Source organism: Amblyomma americanum, chromosome 5, assembly GCF_052857255.1.
Source record: "Amblyomma americanum isolate KBUSLIRL-KWMA chromosome 5, ASM5285725v1, whole genome shotgun sequence".
In the NCBI taxonomy this organism is placed as follows: domain Eukaryota; kingdom Metazoa; phylum Arthropoda; class Arachnida; order Ixodida; family Ixodidae; genus Amblyomma; species Amblyomma americanum.
In genome coordinates this window covers 121693395-121715576 of record NC_135501.1, presented here as the reverse complement: position 1 = coordinate 121715576, position 22182 = coordinate 121693395, and the positions used below count along the sequence as shown (strand labels likewise).

The window sequence follows — 22182 nt, the reverse complement described above, 5'->3', positions numbered from 1 at the left end:
TTTCCTGGAGCTTCTTCGCATTTTCTGATGATGTGGTCCATGTCGGCCACTCCTCTGCAAAACATGCATTTCTTTTCTTGTCTTAGGGCCTTTTCTTCTTTTTTTTAGGTGTGATCTATGCCCACCATCTTGGTGCTGTAAATAGCGGTAGTTATAATTTTCTTCGGTTTGTGTAGCGCAAAAAATGCATTTTTTTGACGCCTGCGAGTGAGCCAGGTTTTTTACTGTGTGAAGTTTTTACTATGTAAACCTTTTACTGAGGGAATTTACCGCTTTTCTTGAGCACTCTTTAGCATCGAGGCTGATAAAACAAGTGCCTGTGACGTAACTCACCAGAGGCAGGATATAAAGAGCGAAAACTGTTAAGGTTAAGCATGGTTATAGACAGTTTATCTTTGGTTCATCTTTATGTTTTCAAGTCTTCGGCGTGAACAAATCACGTGATGCATCACGTACCACAAGTGCATGACCGAGCATCCAGAGCGGCGGTCGGCGCAGCAGCCGAGGTGACTCAAGCGCAAGAGCGAATCACCTGACACATCACATGCGACAACTGGCGAGAAGGAGCGGCAGAGCAGCTAGCACAGCGGCGGAGTGGACCGCCAAGAGCGCAGCTACGGCGCCGATGAAGAAGATCGAGGGACCTGCCACGCGCTAATTTGCAGATGCGACGCGCCTCCTGTTAGAGGTCAAGTCCAAGAGACAGATGACCTCCAGTCTCAGCATGGAAGGAGTAAAGCTTTTCGCTCTAACAGGCGACATGCTTGTTGCAGACTCTTACGGCTTTCGAAGCATTCTGCAGGACTACAAATTTACTATCTTCACGCAGGACACGGGGGTAGACTGCGGCGTTAGTGTGCAAGTAACTCCCCAATTATAAATCCCCTGCTCTGTATTGGAAAGAATTTGTTTTTCATGTCGTTTGCGTCGCGATTGCTTTTGGCACGGCTATGGCCCGTGTGGCTTCTAGGTGCCCTTTCGCTCCACCTATCACTTCCATGGCACTCTCAAGTAGGTGTCCCGTAGCAATAACGGAAAAAGTGTATTGTCGTTACAAAATTGAAAGAAAGCAGCAACTACATGAAAACCCGGTGGGTCGCTGCGATGAAGTGATGCTAAAGGGCTCACGATGTTTTGTGGGCGCAAACTTAATGTAGACGAATAAAGAGGGAAAAGGGGACGCGCGCTATCCGGCTCCGTAAGTTTCCTCACACAAAACATCATTACCAGCGTCCATTGGAATTCGAACATATTTCTATTCTGATGGCACGAAAGCGCCAACATGGCCATTGAAGAGGATCCTGACGCTCGAGCTGACCGTATTCAGAAGAGAGAGGAATTAGACTTTATGCTCTTTTTAAATGTTCGACGAGTCAGATCGGTGGACTCCTCAGTTCAGGACTTCGGTGGCTGTCGCTGATTTCTACACCTGCCTGATGGTCTGGCGTTGGTCCTCCGGACCCTTTCTGACTACATCTGCTTCCAACTGCTCGCGTGACGTTGTTAGGTGGGATGGTTTAAACACGCAGCTCCACCATATGTGGAATATTGTAGGCTTACCGCCGCACCAGGGACATGTGGTCTGGTATCTGGAATGATGAATGCGGCTGCATATGTTACGGAAGGTGGTTGTCTATATTCACCTCCCCATTTTGTCTTCTTCAGTGGCGAGTTTATAATGAGGAGAGAGACATTTCCTTCGACTAAGTGTTAGAATGATACAACGATGTGATGATCACAGAGTGCGCATCCTCGCTATTCATACACTGAGATATTTCAATGTATTTATGTTTGCGGATCGTAGCTACTTGTGTAGAGCAGACCAATTCGATAAACCAGTCGCATACCGCATGCAAATATCGCCCATCTTGTTCTTTATTTAATGATTCTGTTGGAAGGATTGTTATTTCTGTTGTTCTTTTTTGTTTTAAAGAGGTTAGTAAGTCGTATTGTGTTCCGGAATGTGAATTTCCGCAGTGCCATGAGGCTTTGAAGTGTGTTATTTCTGGCGCATTAGGTCACTTATGCAAAGTCCATAAACAGCCATACGTCCTTTTATGGTCACTTTGAGTTGGTGAGAACGAAATAGATTCAAGAGTCTTGAATTTTTGTAACGTAAAACCTAATATGAGCATGAAGTTTCATTCCCCGCGGTCCTTCACTTCGTACTTCACTTTTGAATATGTTACGGTTGTTTTCACACCATCTCAAGTTGCAGATTCGTACATTACTAAAATTTTATTTCGCATGTTTTGTATTTATTACAGGCCTTATGAGTTTTCGAACTAAGGTAAAAATTGAAAAATTCTAAACAAAACTTTTTTGAACCTTCAGCTGACAATTGTGCTTAGTGTCCTCGAGTATCATTCGAATCATCACTGCGAAGTCTACTGGGCGCGCAGAATATAAGGAATATTTTTATGCGAGATGCGAGAAATTTTTGAGTATCTAATTTTCTTGACCACATTTTTCAATCGTCTGTACCATGCTTTAAGAAATAAATAAGTAGCGGCGTGAGGTTAATAATATTCTACGCGTATTACATAATGCTGGCAAAATAAGAGGATTCAACAAGACGCGCAACGATAAAAAATACACCGAAACGAAATGAAGAATGTCACTCAGAAGCTAACTCTGTTGCTCAACACTTGGAAAAGTAAAACAGTAAGCACTTTCTACTGTTGCTTCTGTTGTTCCAAGCTGCGGAATGTGTGCCCTGCCTAACCACTAATGAAGTTCACTAATGTGCTGCTGCTTCATGAAAAGTTCGTCAGGCGCTCGGAACATGAGGTCAAGAAAAGACTTTTCACCTAAAAGCACGAACCAAGTGTCCTTATGGAGGGTGTGTTGCTGGACTAGTGTCCTCCTTGGAAGCCAGTTAGTGGCTGTTTCCAGGTTTCTGACTGACGTATTCATTGCAGTAAACGGCTTCAAGCGCAGATCATGTTTTCCTCATTGCTTTTGCCATTATTTCATTTTTGAGGTTCTGAGACGCGTAACATGCGCCAATTTGTTTACCTCGGTAGCAATTTTAGGGTGCCAAATCAGCGCACCTAATACACAAACACAACTCGGTGCAGCGAGTTTTGCGTACATCCAAAAATCGTCGATGCAGCCAGTAATCTGCCTAAGCGGCTGCCTAAGCGCTTTTGTGATTCGTCAGAAAGCACTGAAAACACAACGGCACAGCCCCCGTCATTCTTCATGTGGCCGTAGCGCATCAGTACAGCGCCGCCGAGATCTCACGCGGGCACCTCAAGGTAGCGGTATCTGTTCCATAGCTCCCTGGTCCGACATTGTTTTCAAAGGACTACAAGAAAATCACCGCTATACGCAGGAGTGCCGATTATTTGCCTCGCAAGATAAACTTTCATAGAGTTCTAGTGCAAATAAATATAAGCGATTCGAGATCAGTCCGTTTACTCACATTTAATTTTTGTTCATGTTCTAGGTCCTATCATGGGATACGTATGTCACCGTTTCTCGTGCCAAGCAACGCTTCTCGTCTCCTCGATAACCACCGGAGTTGCTCTCTGCGCCTGCGGTTTCGCTCAGAGCATTCCGGAACTAATTTTCTTCTACGGGATTGTCCACGGTAAGGGTGCACACCTTTTTGCTAGTTTGGTGGTCACGTTATGCTGTCATAGCAGCCAGATGAAGTTAAAGTAGCGTTTGCAGCCTTAGATAAACGTTCAATACTGCGAGGATGAGAGATGTTTTTTTCCTTGAAGAAAAAGACATGCAGATCCAACCACCAAAAGAACCCCTTTATATATGTGCAAGGGGCTGTGTGTTCCCTGCTGTTGTCACGAGGAATATTTGATATAAGTAAGACCAGAAGGTTTGAATGATAGGCTAAGGGATATAATAAAAACCTTCAAAATATTAAAGGAAATCTTGCCAAACACTGAAGTGCAAGCCGGATCAGTAGCATCCGGTTTTAAAAGGAATGCGAAATTTTAAGCAGGAATAAAAACAAATAAGTAACAGGGTGGTTTGGGCTAGTTGGATGCTATTCATAATGCAGACAAGTTTCGCAGCATGAATAAAACGCACACAGAAGACAAGGAACACAGAAGAGAGGACTGTGCTGCACTTCCAACTGATTTTATTTGAAAAAGCTTGACATTTAAATACATTCAGTAATCACGAGGTGAATGTAATTAAACGTCGAGATTTTTTAAATAAAATCAGTTCCAAGTGCAGCACAGTCCTGTCTTGTTTGTTCCTTGTCTTCTTTGTGCGTTTTATTTATGCTTCGAAACCTGTCTGCATTATGAATAAAAACAAGTGACGGGTGTGATTGTGGAACCCGAAACATAAAACAACTGAAAGATGTGTGTGAGCGTTCCATCTATGTCGCTCTCAAAAAAGCGATCACGTTTCGTGAATGTGGTAACAGATGTAATGCTGTGTGATAAGGTTTTACATGCTCGGATGGCCTGGAGGAATTTTGCTATGTTCATGCTACCACAGGTAACGAAAAAAAAACCTGTACTGGCAGTGAATAACAATTAGTTGAAAGTTAGCGCTCATGTTTCTATCTCTTTTTGTCCTTGTCTTGAAGCGCTACACGTTTTGTCATGACGAGCCGACTCGCCTGAACAGCCGCCCTGATGAGTTGTTGCTCACACTGCAGCAGGGCACTGAATATCTGCAAATACCTTGCTTTAATAACTTAAGAATATAACAAAGAAACCCAATATTGCATCTCAAGCAAGAGAGCTGCGCTCTTCAGGAGAAACTGGTGATTGTGCAAGTTTCCAATGCAGGAAAAAGGTTTTCTCACACCATATGTATGTTTCTTTAGCGGCTGTAAATTATTATATAAATTGTCAGCTGCTTGATCAAGAAGGCAAAATTTTGGTAATGAATAGCTCAAAGCGCCTTAAATTGTGTCAACTTCAAAGGTTAATCCCTTTTGTCTTTATTTGTTTGAAGATTTATTACCATCGTCAAGTAATTTTTATCGCAATTTCTGGCAATGGTAGCCAAGCATAATCTCTAACTACCTACCGGCCGCAATTCACGGCAGAGAAGAAAAGGCACGTGTAGGATGTCCTCATAAACTTTTCTGAAAAAGGTCGTGAAATGGGCAGCCCTTTGGTTCGTCGAGTATACAGCGTGCTCCGCGGCTGCTGCGGCGGCAGCAGTGTGTGCGTCGCGATGCCGCTGCGGCTTCCTGTAAGGCAGGGCATGGTGGCAGATTTCTGTAAACATATCATTTTGCTCTAAGTCTCCTATACTTCCTGGTTCATCTCAAGTAGTATTCAATGGGCCTTCAGTGGGATTTTTCTTGTACGGCTTCGTCGAGATAAATATATACAGAATAAGTTACTTTTTGCCGCTATGTTTTCATGGCGAAAAGCAATCGCATAATTCGATATTACAGCTTTTCTAACTCTACACGCTGCAAGAAAATGTAAGCAATTTTGTCTTGAATCCAGCGGCGCCCACAGTAACAGACGTTACTGTGGTTCTTGATGTATTGCTTATTTTGTCAAAACGGCTAGGGGAAACGCGATAGGCTTCTTATAGTCATATATTGTCTTGGTTAGGCGTGTTGAAATTTTAGAATGAAATATTCGCTTACTGCGCCCGTTCCAAGTTCCAGCAAAAAGATACTTTTTTCTCGCTTCAGAAGGATGACCAGCTAGCAGCTGGCCATACTTGAAGAGGAAAAAGAGGCCAGTAACACGCAGACAAGAAAGCAAAACACACAGTTTTTTTGGTTTGTTGACTCTTGTTATTTTATGACCTTCCGTTAAATATGCGTATTTAAAACAACCTCACGATTCAAACAAATTAAACTACTTCATACTAGCCATCCACACACTATTTACCTGTATTGTTGTTAACTAAGAGTTCATTTAAAATATCACTGGATTAGTAAAGAATGTGAAGAAGGGCAAAAACGTCCGCTTCAATCCGGCGGTGGGCATTTTAGTGCGCTAGCACGAAGGAAACCGTCACGAAAAAAGCTATTTCTCCTTCTGCTCCTCCGGTTAACGGGTGTTTGCCACCTGCCACGGTGGGCTGGTTGTTTAGAACTCCTTGCTGGGCTAGTTGGTCCACTGTTGTTGTTATGACGAGTTGCGCACACTCAAAAGACTGACACACGAAGAACACAGGAAGACGGAAAACGAACTTTGTAAAGGGTTAGGAAGGTTGCGAAAGCAGATTGCTCTGGGCGACCTGTTTTTCTGTTCACGATGCTGCCGACGAAGGCGCCGGATTTTATTGCACAGCGTGAGCCTTTATTGATATGGAGGCACACAGCGACTGTAACAAACATTGTGTCGCGCTGAATGGATGTCGTATTATTTGCAGCTCTTATTAGAAAAATCTTTGTGAGATCATTCAGTACCCCAGGACTGGCGCGATGCCACCGTCGTTCGGATATTTAAAGATGGCGATAGGCTATTCCGTGTGCTTTGAAGTCTTAGAGCATGGAATAGCAAAACATATTCTGCATTTCTTTAGAAAAATACGATTTATTATGCCCAGTTAAGCACGGCTTTCAATATGGCCTTTCGACCGTGACGTAGTTATTCGAAACTGTGCATTACCTTTGTAGAGCTACAGATGAATGCCAAGCGATAGATGTTTTATGTATAGACTTTGCGAACGCGTTTGATAAAGTTGCCCATCACAAACTACTTTCCAAATTGAGGAGCCTAGAAATTAGTTAAAATATAGTATTGTGGATTCAGGCGTATTTAAAAAAACATTTATCAAAGGGTCAGAATCGGGAAAAGTTAATCGCGGAGGTGTGAAGTTGTGTTTGGAGTGCCACCGGGATCTATTTTAGCTCCACTATTGCTTTTATCGTATGTTAATAATATTCTTTTTAATGTTGATCCACTTGTAAAAATTAAACTGCGCGGGAGATCAGATTAAACTAAATGGATGCCAGCAATCATTAAAATTGTGGTGTCAAAGTTGGAGCATGGTAATTAACTTCAAAATATCTACATACACTCACGTAAGTAAAAACAGAGCCTCATCAGATTTGAATATAATATAGGAGAATTGCCTTGGTCGAGGAAAAGAGTTTCTGATACTTAGGGGTGACAGTGAAGCATAATCTAGACTAGCGTTTTCACATTGAGAATATCTTTTCAAAAGCTCCATTTTCTTAGGAGAAAGCTTCCAAATGCGACTAAAAAGATTAAATTGGTCGCCTACAAAACTCTTATATGACCAGCTCTAAAATATGCAAATGCTGTTTGGAGCCGCCCCCCCCTTCTAAAAAAATGGTTAAAAAAGAGTGTGGAAAGAATACAGCGGATTTCAGCAGGCTTTATATGCTCCAAGAATCGCCGTACTGACTCGGTTACAGAGATGATACAGCACTGTGAATTGGAAACGCTGGAAATTAGAAGAATAAAACATCGACTCAAACTTTTTTCTGGACAACGCAAGGGGCATTAAAAGTAAAGAGGATTATGTGAAAGCGCATCTAAAACGTAGTTCTCGAAAAACACACACCAGTGTATTACAATCTATTAACACACGTACGGATCTGTATTGGTATTCCTTTTTCTTGATGTAATTGAGATATGGAACAAACTGCCAAGTGATGTTGTGGAGAGTGCGAACGTGCAACAATTTGAGCTAGGTGTAGATAAGTTTTTGAGAAATGGTGTACAAATTATGAATTCTGAGTCATGATTGCTCATTGAACTGTTTGTGAAATGCGTTTTTTGTTGCCTCCCTGTAACGACCCTCATTGGAGGGTTAACACTATGACCAACCAACTAACTAACTAACTAATTAAATAAATAAATAAATAAATCTACAGTGTGTAAACGCATGCAACGCACAGATTGCACTTTATATACGACTTTAATCAAATAGCAATATAATGAATAACAGGGCGTAAAAACCACAAAAAGTGTTCAGCCAAGATAAACGATGAAAAAATGAACAGCCGCACGGTCAAGCGCACTTCAATCGCATTTCGCCTGACTACATGCTTCGGTCGTCCTTTTTCTGGTGCCACTCCCACCAAATCAGCAAGTGTCTAATTTACTTGCGCAAGTGACTCCCATGCGTGCCGCTGCTAAGTGCAAGGGCTAAGCAACCAGATTAGGTACTGCATTGCAAACACGAGTGAGTGAGTGAATGAATGAGGTTCATTGAATTATTAGTAACTGACCTCCCATGTTTAGTATTACAGGGTTGGTGTTGACTCGCAACGTGGTCATATGGTCTACACTGCAGTAATCGTGTTTGCAAAATATGTACACAAGATACACTCCACAGCCTATTTGCAAACATGAGTGCTTAAGTGTGAGACAAGGAAATTTTGCTCTTTCAAGCCGCCTAAAAATTTTCATGGTATCCGTGACGCTGCTTTCTCTTTTTTCATTTTTCTGCAGGGCTGGCGATGACGGCCCTTTTTGTCACCGTCAACGTCCTAGTGTCGCAACATTTTGAGAAACGCCGTACGACCGCCTGCAGCCTCATTTTTTTCATCTCTGGACTCACCATGTTGTTCGCTCCCACCATGGCTGAACTGTTCCGCGATACATATGGCATCCGCGGAACTTTTCTTCTGCTTGGAGGAATAACATTCAACGCGTGCCCAGCAGTGATCGTACTCCGGAGTCCTGCCTGGATGAAAAACAGGGCTCACTCACCCGCTACAAAAAGTCTCATATCATCAAGTGATGCGCAAGTCATGAGCAGCAGGGACCTTCTGACTTCAGAAGAGCTTGAAGCGCCACCTGCGGCTGAAAATTCTGAAACCACTTTTCGAAAGTTAAAGTCGGTACAGCATTTTAAACCGCTGTTTGCGGAAAGTGGTGCTGGTAGCGTTCAAGCTGACGCTCCCTTGCCGCTCTCGTCAAGATTTCTAGAATGGAAGGCCCGAGGGCGCCGTATCCTGTCCCGAATACCGGCAGAGTTCTGGACGCTGCGATTTGTAGTGAACTCCTTGAGTTTCGCCATGGTGATGTTCGGAATGGCGACATTCATTCTACTCCTAGCAGACATCGCAAAGGACAGGGGAGTGCCGCCTTCCCGTGCAGTGTTCCTCATGAACGCCTTTGGGGCCGGTGATCTTGTTTTCAGGCCCTTGAGTGGCCTGGTCATAGACACAAGAGTCTTAAGTTTGGAAGCCGTCATGTTTCTAGGGTTCCTCCTCCAGGCCATCGGCTTTGAGCTGTTTGTGTGGATGAGAAGTTTCTCAATGATGCTGGCCTGTTCAATTCTCATAGGCGTCAGCAATGGAGCTAGGTATTCTTTGCAAGCTCCTGCCCTGGTAAAGGACTTTGGGATCGAATCACTGGCTCTTCTGATTGGTGGAACGAGGTTTTTGTGCGGCGTTCTCCTGATGACGAGGCCATTTTTGTTTGGTAAGCATTTCAACGTTTTGTTATTATTTTCACCTTCATTTATAGTTTAAATCTTTGTGAATTACAATACCAACCTGTCCATAAGGGCCACTGAGCATTCGGAGCACAATTTCTTAGTAACCTGTCGTCCTCAGAGGATACATCCCAGACCCTTTCGCATAATTTTATGGGCCCCTGCTAAAACGAGTCATATGAAAATATTAAGAAGAATACATAACACATCTGAAACTAAAATATTTGTTACGACGAGGTTACTACGAGTGATCTCCATGGGGCACTTCGAAAAATAATAAATAAATTTTTAATGCTAAAGCATATGTAGGCATGTCAGTGGGGTCGTGTCACCAAAACGTGTCCGCAGTAATTGTGGAGTTTTTTTTTGAAAGCGAAATTTATTGCCCCAGGGAATTAATGATGGGTGAAGGTATGATGAATGATCTAAATGAATGAAAAAAGGTTAGCTGATTTGAAGAAGTCCAGTAGAGAACGATGGTACGGTCCCTGCGTCCAGGCAATGTATGAAAAAGGGTTGCTTGGTGAAAGACCTGCTACCATCAGGTGCCGGATCTTTGTAGGCTTGAGAGCAGGGCAGTTCCACAGTAAGTGATGAATGCCGGCCTCAATGTCCTTGTGTTTACATACCGGACACCCAGGCCGAGGAAACAATTGTCGGTACTGAGGCCACTTCCGAGTGATGGCTGGTGTGAGGGCAACCCCGACCCGGATCCTCCTAAGCGCAACCTCCTCTGCACGGGTAAGACCGCGGGGGAGGGTTACCGCACACGGAGGGATGAGAGCATGTGTGCGGCGCCGGAGGAGTTCCTTTCTTGATGAAAGAAGGGTAAAATTGTCCAAATGAAGGATCAGAGGTGGTGATGAGTTTGGATACGCAAGGCGGGTCGATAAATCTGCCTGCCTTTGATAGGTCAGCAGATCCTGTGGGACACACTGAATACGTACTGGCTGCGGGATGCGTGCCGCGAGCCGGTGGATGTCCTGACATATCGTGGGACAGCGGCTAACACGTCGTAGCCACCGGACAACTTGAAGGGCGTCAGTGCGGATGACAACGCGGGCCACAGGGAGCATAGTTAAGTCGGCCACAGAGCAGAGTGCTTCTTGAACTGCAACGAGCTCAGCACAAAAGGACGAAGGGGGTTCCGTAAGCTGAAACCAAGAGGTTTGATTCAGGGCATGTCTGCACGGGCAGTAGATAGCTGTTGTTGCTTTGCAGTTTTGTATTCTTGCGTCAACGTAGACAACAATGGATCCTTCAGGCAGGCAAGCATCTTGTTCCTCAAATTTCTGGCGAAGCAACGATGCCGAATGAGCAGATGTTGGCCGGCGATTATCTGTTGGTTTGTTGTCGCTGAGCTGTGCAAACTTCCACGAGGGAATAACTGGTGTTGGCGGCTGAAGAATGGAGTGCGACGTTGCATAAGTCCTCAGTGCATGCGTGGAGTGCGATAGACTGGCCTTAAGGCTGCGCTCTTCACGGCGCTGCTGCACCAGCTCATCAATGGTATTGAGCTGCGCATTCTCTTGTAAAGCTATGACCGGTGTGATGCGTGGAAGGGACGTAATGGTCCTCATAGCCTCTTGGTTCACGGCTTCAAGGCGATCCCATTGGGCTCTTGTAAGATGTTGAAACTGGGCTTGATAAACAATACGTGGCTGCAGAACTGCCCTCACCAATTGCCGTGCAACGAACGAGCCTGCTCCAGCAGTTTTAGGGGCAATTCTTCTAATCAAACCCAAGGTCTGAATAGCTCGCCTTTTTGCCTGAGAAAGCCATGTAGTCGCTGATCCTGATTGGTGAATCATTAAGCCAAGGATTTTTACACTCGGATTTTCCTGTAGTGGGGTTCCTGTTAGACAAAGACGGATTGGACTTGCAGCGAGTTTATGGCGTCCCCAGCGGTTGGCGACTGACGTTTGTGGCGTTTTCAGAAGAGGTCTCATCAAATGAATGGCTGCGATTGATACAGGACGATGTGAGGATGATGCGCAAAAAATTGATGTCAATAGTATGATTAGTTAAATAATTAGAGCCAATAATGTAAAAAAAACGTCGAAATAGCGCGGATGTCGATATAGAGTGGACGGGAAAACAGCCGTGGACGGCAAAATACATGAAAAATAGGCAAAGCGAAGATAATGATTGAAATGGATTGAAATGTCTTAGATGAGTGATAATTAACGAAAAGTTTCATTGGCATAGGTTATGTAGTTAATTAATTAGAACCAAAATTCAATAAATGGTGGAATAGGCGGGACGGGGCTATAGTGAGTGGACGGAAAAGCAACCATGGCGCAAAATTTGAAAGCGCAAAATTAGTGATTCAGATGAAAAGAGTATAATCAAAGTAAAACTGGTACTTAAGGTGTCTAATTGCGGAAACGAGAAAAAAATGAATTAAGTGGTCGGGAAGGCAACCATGGCGCGAATTTTGAAAGGCGATCCCCTTATCGAAAAAAAGAAGAGCTAAAAATGCATTTCAAATACGTTACATTAATTTCTTATTGATTTTGCATTTCTTTGTCCCTATGCTTCAATTGCCATACCAATGCTTTCTAAGTATGCAAAGAGTACTATTTTGAACATTCTTACAAATGTATCAAAAATGCATTTTCTGTGCACTCAGTATATTTATAATACATAAAAATATACTAAAAATACACATTAAATACAATAAAATGAACTAAAAATATACAATTATTACATTAAAAATATGCTAAAATATAAATTACATACATTAAAATATTACTAAAATATACATTAAATACATTACACTATATTAAAATGCACTAAAAATATACAATTAATACATTAAAATATATTCACTTCGGCTCACAAAGGTGTGCTTGTCGGATTCACCGGATAATACTTATCAGTAATAATACTGATGAACAGCGGAAGTCATGAGTGAACTGGTCATAAGCATCAGCAGACAATGCCAGAAATACCGTTCTCATTAAGAAGTCTATGCCAATGCATAGGTCACGTGACGGGACCTGAACGGAAAAGATGCTGCCACGCAGGAAATGCTGATGGAAAGTGAAGTCAGCAAACAGGAACTTCTACGACAAGCGTAATACTTGGCTTGGCTTATATATACTTCCCGAGAGGAGACAGTATCTCGCCCGGCGAGGCGCTTTTTGCGCAAGGACTGTGGGCCCCCAAATTGTCGCACGAGCTTCAGAGTAGTCGCGCTCGAATATGCAGCCTATCCGGAGCCGAACTGTTAGTCGTAACTTGCGTCAGGCATCGGTCAGAAGTCGAACTGTCAACCAACAAATACATGGCCGCCTATGGGAGCCGGTCGGCCTTGCCGGTCGAGGTCCTTTTTGCTGGCATGTTCGGGCCCGGAGGCGCTCATGGCGCCCTTTCTGGTATAATGCTGTCACGCTGTTCACACGTGCCTTTCTGCTAGAAGTTAACATAAACGAAAGGACGAAAAGGAAGAGTTTTTACTGTTCCCGGAAAGGTGATTTCGAGCACTAGTTTGTTCCATGGGAGCTTGAAGTGTGCTGCAAACATGCTGACGCGGACTACCCATTTGTTAGAGTTGAAGTATACTACCCACGAAATAACTTCGTATTTAATAAAGTAAACTTTAAATGCATTGTCAACATGTCACTTCAAAACGTGATTTCGAGCACTAACTGTTCAACGGCAGCTTTAAACGCGCTGCAAACACGTTTACGCAGACAGCTCATTCGTTAGAACTGAAGTGTACTTTGGATGATTTAATGTCGTATTTGCGAAAGTACACTTTCAATACGTTGCCAACATGCAAAGACCATTTTACAAAAACGCGATTTCGAGCACTAGGTTATTGTACGGCATCTAAGGGTGTGCTTCAAATATGTTTAAAAGGACTGCCCGCTGGTTAAAATTGGAGTATACTTGAGACGAATTAATTTAATATTTACGAAAGTACACTTTTAGTGCATTGGCAAGAGGTTGAAACCGCATATATATATTTTTTCACGTGTGTGAAACGTGCTCGAAACGTGCTTTAAGTGACGTATACTTCGAATGAATTAATTTATTTACGAAAGTACCCTTTTAATACATCGAGAAGAAGTTATAACCACATTTATATTTTTCACGTGTTTGAAACGGGCTCAAAACATGCTTTAAGTGACGTTTTTTGTCAAATTTTAACAATATATTTCGAGTACCAAGGATCAAAATTCAGGAACCTATTTCTGGCATATTTTTAGTGCATTCGTAAATACAAAATATGTTTAATATACATTATGAATATCCGAAGTATATTCCAAAAGTATTAGTTTTCGCTAAGGGCCACGAATGTCGAAGCGGCGTCAACGCTTTCTCATTCCCGCAATGAGGGTAGCCGCAGTGATCTCTAATTTTTACGCTAGGCACGGCGCTAATAAATCTGAGTTTATATTATGGGATGGCTACGATGAGTGCTCCGTTCTTTGAGAACGCCGTGGGTGAATATTCTCGCGCAGTTGTGGGCATGGTACCGAGAGTGTTCGCTGTTCGACCCGCCCAGAATCTGTGGCTGGGGCCTTCAGTATGAGAGGATCAGAGAGCTCAGCGCTTTCTCCGTCAGCTTTTGGAGAGCCATTCTCATCTGTTTTATTTTGTATGGCTCTGGGTTTCCACAGACGAAGAGTTTGCGGCTCAGTGCGTTTGCGTCGCCCCTTGGTGACATCTATGGGCCACTGCCGTAGGTATTACCCACTAGCTCCTCCTCACCTCCTTTTCTTCTTGGCCTTCCCAGTCGAGGAGAGGGAACAATAAGATAAGACAAAGGTGATAAGACAACGATGAGGGCTATAGAAAAAGCGGGAGAATAATACATTTGTTCAATTCATCGACTTGTGTAACAGCCTTGTGAATCACGTGCGGCCGAAAAGAGGTTGATCTCCTATAGTGCGTGAAACTTCAGACTGTTAATAATGCAATAGCGTTAACAGCCTCGTCTCGAAAAAAATCCGGCGTCGTTCTCGCCTCGCTCACCATGAGCGGAAACTCCATGAAAAAGTCCCAGAAAAGCAGCCTTCGTTCAGGTGGGCCACCGAGGTCACGTAACTTTGTGGCCTCACAGCAACCTGCCGACAGGTTTGTCAGCAAACAGCGCACCGTGGCAGTTGACAGCTCCACTAATGATTGGTCACAAGATGCTCCTCGGGAAGAGCAACCTGGTTCGCACAAGCACCACCGATGGCAGCACCTGCCACCCCAGGGCCTGGATCTATCGCTGACCGCTACACCACTGCACCAGCAGGGGTGTGAGGACTCTCGGGGATCTATCAGTGTTTAATAGAAAATGACCAACTCTACATATATGGGGATTACGCCTTAAAAATATCGCGTCATACCTCTAAGGCGGAGCTTAAGTGTCCTCTCTGATTTGCTTTGCTTAGAAACTCTCGTTTTGTTTATATTTCGCGGCGGTCAGTATCTATTTTTCTTGTCTTTTCCGAACGTTGTCAGGGTAGGAATTTCACGAGATATAGCAATATTTCATTATGGCATGTTTTGTGCAGATATTAAAACGCGCTGATTTGCTAGGCTTGTTATCGAAGTGACGTGTTACAGTTCAGTGAAATTTCTACAAGTCCTGTCTTCCTTTCTCTCTTGGTCCGTGACCGAAGCGTTATTTTCTTTCGTGTAATGCCAACAATTAACCAGCCCAGCTTTTTGGCCTTAAAAAACAATGTGACTGAAAATGAAGGCTTCTTTAATCAACGCAGCTGCTAACTGGATATGATGTAATACGTAGCCAGATGCTGAAATTTGTTCAGTATTGGCTTATGATCGCGTGATAATATAAACTGTTGGCTTCATCCGGGATTAACCCCAAAAAAAATGAAACCTCTTGTCACGCATTACTGGCTCTGGCACTGGGCTGCGAAACTCAGGGCTGTAGTATCGATTCCCATTGACGGTAGCTGCATTTATAAGGAGATGATTTGCAACAACGTCTCTATGCAATAGGATTTTGGTGCAAGTTTAAAATCCCAGCTGGATTGATATTAGTCTAAGGCTTGTGTAGTACATCTTCCCTGAGAACTCGTGTGCAAATATAGGACACTAAATACCACTAATACAACCAGTCAATTTTCAGAGCATTGTTCTTGGGCGCCTGTGCCTGGCATCAGCGCCGTTGTCTTTGTCGCCGTTACCGCGATAGCTATGATTGGTTATCAGGAAACTAAAGGCGTGGGAACTCTCTCTCTACTCGGTGGACACCTCAACAATGCCATGAGAGAAGTGAGGAAGGAGGGAAGAAAGAAGGGGGGAGGTGATGCCTTAGGTGAGGGCTACGCAACAATTTCAACCACCTCGGCATCTTTAACGTCCACTGACATAGCAGAGCTTATGGGTGCCTTTTGCGTTTCGCCTCCATCGAACGCGCTCGCCGTGGCCGGGTTCGAACCCGGGTACTCCGGCTCATCAGCTGAGCGCTCTGACCAAAGCTACAGCAGGTCTTTCAGGGAACACTAAGTATTTTTCAAAAATAGGCATTTGGGAGGGCGCAAATATAGCTTTTGGGGCATAGTATTATCAATGTACGCGGACACCGCAAAGCTGTCTTAATAATCTGGGTAAGTGATTTCTGATAATTAACTTTTTAACTATCACAGCTAGGCGACTGGTTGCAATCAGATATTTGTAGCCGATGGTTTGTAATAGCCGTAAAATGCTTTAGAATTTCGAAAAGGCGATTATCCTCGGCGCTCTGCCCCAACAAATATTGGCTACATCGCCTCAAAATACATGCGCTTTCGGAAAGCATGCAGGCAAAGCAACCTTTCCAGTGCAAGTAACTAGGTTAAAAAGCTAAATTTTGTCGAGCCGCAGCGCCAAGAATAATCACGTTTTCTAATTTGTGGACGCTGATATGGCTAGTGCTAACGTACGGCTACAATTCTCTAATTGAAACTAGGCGCTTAACTGTAATAGTTAAAACATGAATTGTTAAAAGTGAGTTAACCAGCTTACTACTTCAAACCATTCACCAGTTTTGTGGTGTTCGCCACCACTCCTAATACTATGCTGAGAAAGCCATATTTTTTCCTAAACATTGTTTTTGGAGGATTTTCGAAAGTCTTCCCTGAAACACCTGCTATATAGCAAAGCGAAAAGCAGAAGGAAATTTGAAAGTCGGGCCATAACGAAGGGAGGGCGCGAGTGATAAGACGAAGGAAGGCGTAGTGATGGAAGAGAATATGACGGAAGCGTAAGGTGTGAAGTGCAGGAGGAGAAAAAGGCGGGCCAAAGTGAGAGAGGTCGCGGTAGGCTGGCCCCGGTTGATGCGCCACGACTTCCTAAGCGCGTCTGCAGATAGCCGTCATTACAAAAACGTGCAGCGCAACTGCTTTCGCATAAGCGAGTGCGGGCTGTTTAGAGAAAATGTAACGTTCCGCATCAGGTATCTGGCAGATATCATCGCAACTACTCTGTTTCAGGCGGCAAAAATTGGATGCTTTTTGAAAAATGACTCAACATTTGGCTCAGGTTAGCTGAGTCATCGGCAAATACTCCGGGGCCCAGGGGCGAAAGAGTATCAACGTAACGGAAGGAGCAATTGGCGCTCAAGTCTGTAATTTGTGAATGTTGGAAGGTATAGAAAGTTTATTCCATCGGTTTTTGTCTACACCTAAATCTTCCATATAGAGCGCTCTCAATGCTCATTGTCATTATACAGTTAGAAAATAAGGAAAATAGTTTTTCTTTGTTTTATGTCGCTATGTTCTGACGCCTCCTGCTGAGGGCTTAGTTCTTTATGTGTTCATATACTGATTGTGCAGCAAATTAAATGGCTCAGTACCTGTCTCACTTCTGGATGAGCTCCTCAACAGTGCCGTGAAGGATGGAAGGAAGGTGGGAGTGATAGAAGAAAGAAAGAGGGGTTCACGTTTCAGTACATCAAGCAATTTCTCTCGGATCGACGAAGTTTCATCCGAATACAAGACGAAGAACACGGCCCATATAAACTGGGAACGAGAGGACCGCACGGATCGGTTGGAGACATTGAGGCCAACCTGCAGCAAGCGGCGGAGATCGTGGACGCTTACGCCCGCCGCTGCGGCCTTCAGTGCTCACCGTCCAAATCCGAATTTGTGCACATTCGCCCGTCGCTTCAGTGCGCCACCAAAATGGAACTATCTCTGGCCAGCGGCCCGATACCCGAACACGATGAGATTAGAGTACTTGGTCTCCTTATCCACAAACATCGACGGGCTGATACCACACTAGCAAAACTGCGCAAGGTGGGGGACCAGGTGGGCCGGATGGTCCGCCGGGTTCCCAACAAACGCGGGGGATTACGGTGCAGAGACGCTTTGCGGCTGGCGCATGCATTCGTGACCAGTCGAGTCCTCTACTCGACTCCTTACCTCCACCTGCGCAAGTTTGATGAGAACGCCCTCGAAGTGATTCTCAGAAAGATGTACAAGCGTGCCCTCGATCTCCCGATCACCACATCCAACTAGCGTCTCATGGGCCTGGGGATGGTTAACACATTCGCGGAGCTCCGGGAGGCGCACTTGACAAATCAATACACCAGGCTTTCAAAAACGCCGTCGGGTCGCCGCCTATTAGCCCGACTACACATCCACCACCCAACACTTACGGAAGAGCGCGTACGCATTCCTGAAATCTGGAGATACGCCCTGCACGTACGCCCTCTTCCGGCCAACATGACACGTGACGACCACAGTGGCAGGCGCCTTGCGCGGGCGGAGGCACTGGCCCGTCACTATGGGAACAAACATGGCATCTTCTACGTGGACGCCTCAGGCCCTCACCATGGGGGGGGGGGGGGGGGGGGTACACGGCCGCAGTCGTCCACCGAAAAATTGTGGTGAATGGCCTAACGTTCCGAGCTCAAGACATAACACATGCGGAAGAAGTTGCCATCGCGTTAGCCGCCGCAGACCAGGAGTCGCGAGTGATCGTCACCGACTCGAGAGGGGCCTGCAGAAATATTAAACAGGAGTACATTCCTCTCTTTGCGCATCGCATCCTTCAAAACAGTAACTACCGCGGGGCCCCCGCGTCTAGAACAATTGTATGGGCTCCAGCTCATATGGGCCTCGAAGGTAATGAAACGGCAGACACCGCCGCCCGCGCGCTCACTCTCCGGGCAACGCCTTCAGACCCTTTGGATACGGATCCCGAACCCAATCCGGCCCTCACTTTTCGAGAAATTACTGAATTATTCCAATTCGGCCATGCAATTTATCACAAGCCTTGTAAGGGCCTCACAAAGGTGGAGGAACGCACACTCCTCCGCCTTTACACCAAAACGCTGCTGTGCCCGGCAGTTTTAAAACATTTTGATCCTGCCTGTACAGCAGAATGCCCACACTGTGCGGAGAAGTCTTCGGACATCTTTCACATGGTGTGGGCATGCCAGTCAACCCCGAACCTCGCCCCCAAACCCAACCCCACCCGGGAGGACTGGGAGGCAGCCCTGCTCGGCTGCTCGGACCTAGCAAGCCAGAAGGCCCTGGTCCACCGGGCCCGACTCGCGGCGGTCGCCAATGGGCTCCTTTAATGAGGAGCCCACCTAGAGATTGCGAGAGGTTGCTCCAGCTACCTCAAGCTTCCTCCCTGAAATAAAGTTTTTCACACACACACAGAGGGGTCATAGTGTATGGCTTCAGAATAATTCCGACCACCTGGGTATATTTGCCGAGTACTGAGATCGCACAGCACACGGGAGCCTTTTGTGTTCCCGCTCAGTCGAAACGCGGCTGCAGGGGTCGATGTTTGTATAGTCCCCCGAAGGAATGTTTGCGTTTTGAGGGTTGTTTAAATGAGTTTTTTTTATATGAAAACAAATGACACAACAACTGCCTCACTTCTCGGTAAACACCTGAAACGCGCCGTGTAGGAAGTGAAGAAGGAGTGAAAGAAAAGACAGAGGAAGAGGGGCCGAGAGATGCTGCTGCTAATGCTCAGTTGAAACACTTCTTTGCCGTTTCTTCAATTATAAAAATAGTCTGTAGATTTTTGTAACTTTTTATAGGCTGTATTGCCAACATTTAGATATCTCCTTTTTTGTATACACAAACTTTGGACTATCAATAGTGTGTAACATCTATAAGAGCTCTTAATTTTCTTTTGCCTGTACACTGTATTGAAATAAGGTCTTTACTGAATTGGCTTTCGTTTGATCTCAAGACAATGTATAATTAAAATTAGACGAAGATCTATAACAAATACCACAGTCTTTTTGTCTGTAGAAAATCAGTGCACAGCTTTAGAGTAAAAGCTTTTTCCTCATCTCTTTCCGCGAGTAACATGCGACCTGCAGCCCGTCTCCTCTTTTGCTGCATACATATGAACTCGTCCATCTCTGCAATTGTAGCTTCTGGCCGCCGCCGTTGGCCTGCACGCTCTTTCTTTTGAAAGGTGCGGAAATGTCGGCTCGACGAACAAGTAGTTTAAAATCCGTCCTGAAAGGCTCGTTTATGAACCGCGCTCGCGTGTGCACAAATTTCTCGAACATCGTTTCTGCGAGAGGTGCGGCACGCGTTTCTTATCCCCGACAGCTGCATTACGAAGACGACAGAGAGCGCTTGTCTTGTTTACGTCTCGCAGCTGTTGCCCTATTCCCATGCAATGAAGGTACCAGGTCTTTCAGAGCGGGTGATCACTAATTTTTAAAAATGGTCTTTTAAAGGTAACGAGAAGTTTTTGTGGCAAAGTGGTACTAGTGTTGGCGGACATCAAAAAACAAGCGAGTGATGTTAACTGTAAAGTGATTAACTAAATTCGCATAGTTAACTTTCTAACTCTTAAAGATAGGCACCTGATTGCTAGTAGTCTTTGTAGCCGGCCGTTAGTAATAGCCATTTGAATGACTAACATCGGCGCTGCGGTTCAACAAAATTTGGCTATTTCGGCTAGCTGCGTGCACTGCAGAGATTGGTTCGCCTGCATGCTTCTCAAAATTGCGCGCATTTTGGTGCAATGTAGCGAAAATTAGTTAAGCCACAGCAGCCTTTGTAATCGCGTTTTCGAAATTCTAAAAACTGATTTGGATATCACAAACGGTCAGCTACAAATTCCTATCAAATTGCAAGAAGATGCCTGTCGGTAATGGTTAAAAAAATCTTTTAGCAATAAGTTAACTAGTTTAGTAGTTAACATAATTATCCCATTTCTGATGTACGCCAACCCTGCTATAATAATGTCACAAAAAAGCTTTTGCTAACCTCAGAAACACAATTTTTAAAAATTAGTGATAACCTTTTCTGAAACGCATGGTACTCTTCAGCTTTTGTTTGACACGGCGCTGATCAGCGCGAACGAATGCAAATTAGTTCGAAATGTTATGATGGCTGCGAAAGCATGGACTGTGAAAGCATGGTCGAAAGCGTGGACTGTTTTATTGGGGTTCAGCTCCTATTTTGGATGTGTTCGTAACTTTCTTTGACTCTTTTAATAGCCCTAGGTGAGATCTACTGCATGATACGAACACCTATTTACAGCGCTGATTGCTCTGCACTAAAAGCAAAAACTAAGTTAATTTCATACGTGGGAATGTTGTCTGAATCTCGAACCTGCTTTTCAAAGTTCGCAGCTCCAGCTGCCATGTTCTGTTTGACTTTTTCTGGATAGTGTACGTGACATAGACTCAAGATGCCCTGCTGGTATCTGAAAGGCCACGCTTATGTAAGACAATGCTGCTCCTTGATTATGATTTAAGGTAGGGGCGCCAAACTGCAGTGACTGGTCCGCGATCTGCTTAATAGGTTCTGCAGGGCTTCTACTTATTTCAGCAGTGCATTGCTTCACGCAGAATAGCCTCGAAGCCACTTGTTTATTACTAGCCTACCTGCGTTACTAGCTTTGAATGTGCATTTTCTGCGAGTGCCGTACTCAATTGCCCGTGGTGAATCAAAGCGGACACACGGCACAATTATTTGTAGTCCTCTGTTCAAATGCAATGAACAGTCTTAGCAGTACGCGTTCAAAGCAAGAGAGGTGCGGCAAAAAATATGTGTTTATTGCCTTCTTTGATGAAATCCATGCACAATTTATCATTCGGCGTTACTGAAACGATGAAATTATCTTTCTAATATAGAGTGGCCAAGAGATGCTTCGCATTTTAAAGCACACGCGTAGAGATGGGAAGAGTTTTTCTTCAGTAACCGACATGTTATTTTGTGTCGAGCCTGTCCGAAACATCGACTGAAAATAAATCTCTGTCTAAGTGAAGCGGGTGAGAACTTTGCATATATATATATATATATATATATATATATATATATATATATATATATATATATATATATATATATATATATATATATATATATATATATATATATATATATATATATATATATATATATATAGGCCATATGAATTGTCTGTGGAATGTCTATGCACACTCAAAACCTGCCAAAAAGATTTGTAGGCGGTGAACGCTCTAATTTGCAGTAGGTGCTGTCTGAAGATTAATAGTAGTAATAATTGGTTTTGGGGGATAGGAAATGACGCAGTATCTCTCTAATATATCGTTGGACACCTGAACCGCGCCGTAAGGGAAGGGATAAGGGACGGAGTGAAAGAAGAAAGGAAGAGAGAGATGCCGTATTGGAGGGCTAGGGAATAATTTCGACCACCTGGTGATCTTTAACGTGCACTGACATCGCACACCACACGGGCGCCTTAGCGTTTTTCCTCCATTAAAACGCAGTCGCCGCGGTCGGGTTCGAACCCGGGAACTGAAGATTTGTCTGTGAATGAATTGATGGCATCACCGTAATCCTTTATCCCATTTCCGTTCCCAAGAACATGCCAGTACTTTCGCTA

The 22182-nt window shown here is 44.3% G+C and overlaps 1 protein-coding gene across 5 annotated transcripts in view; it reads left to right on the top strand.

Moving 5' to 3' along the window:
- The window catches only part of LOC144132647 (monocarboxylate transporter 4-like), an 88842-nt gene that overhangs the window by 26992 nt on the left and 39668 nt on the right, over positions 1–22182 (top strand). For all 5 annotated transcript variants that reach the window (XM_077665214.1, XM_077665215.1, XM_077665211.1 and 2 more), the window contains 2 exons: positions 3452–3595; positions 8385–9362. In XM_077665214.1, coding sequence (XP_077521340.1) covers positions 3452–3595; positions 8385–9362 — 1122 coding nt within the window. The remainder of the gene's footprint in view (positions 1–3451; positions 3596–8384; positions 9363–22182) is intronic.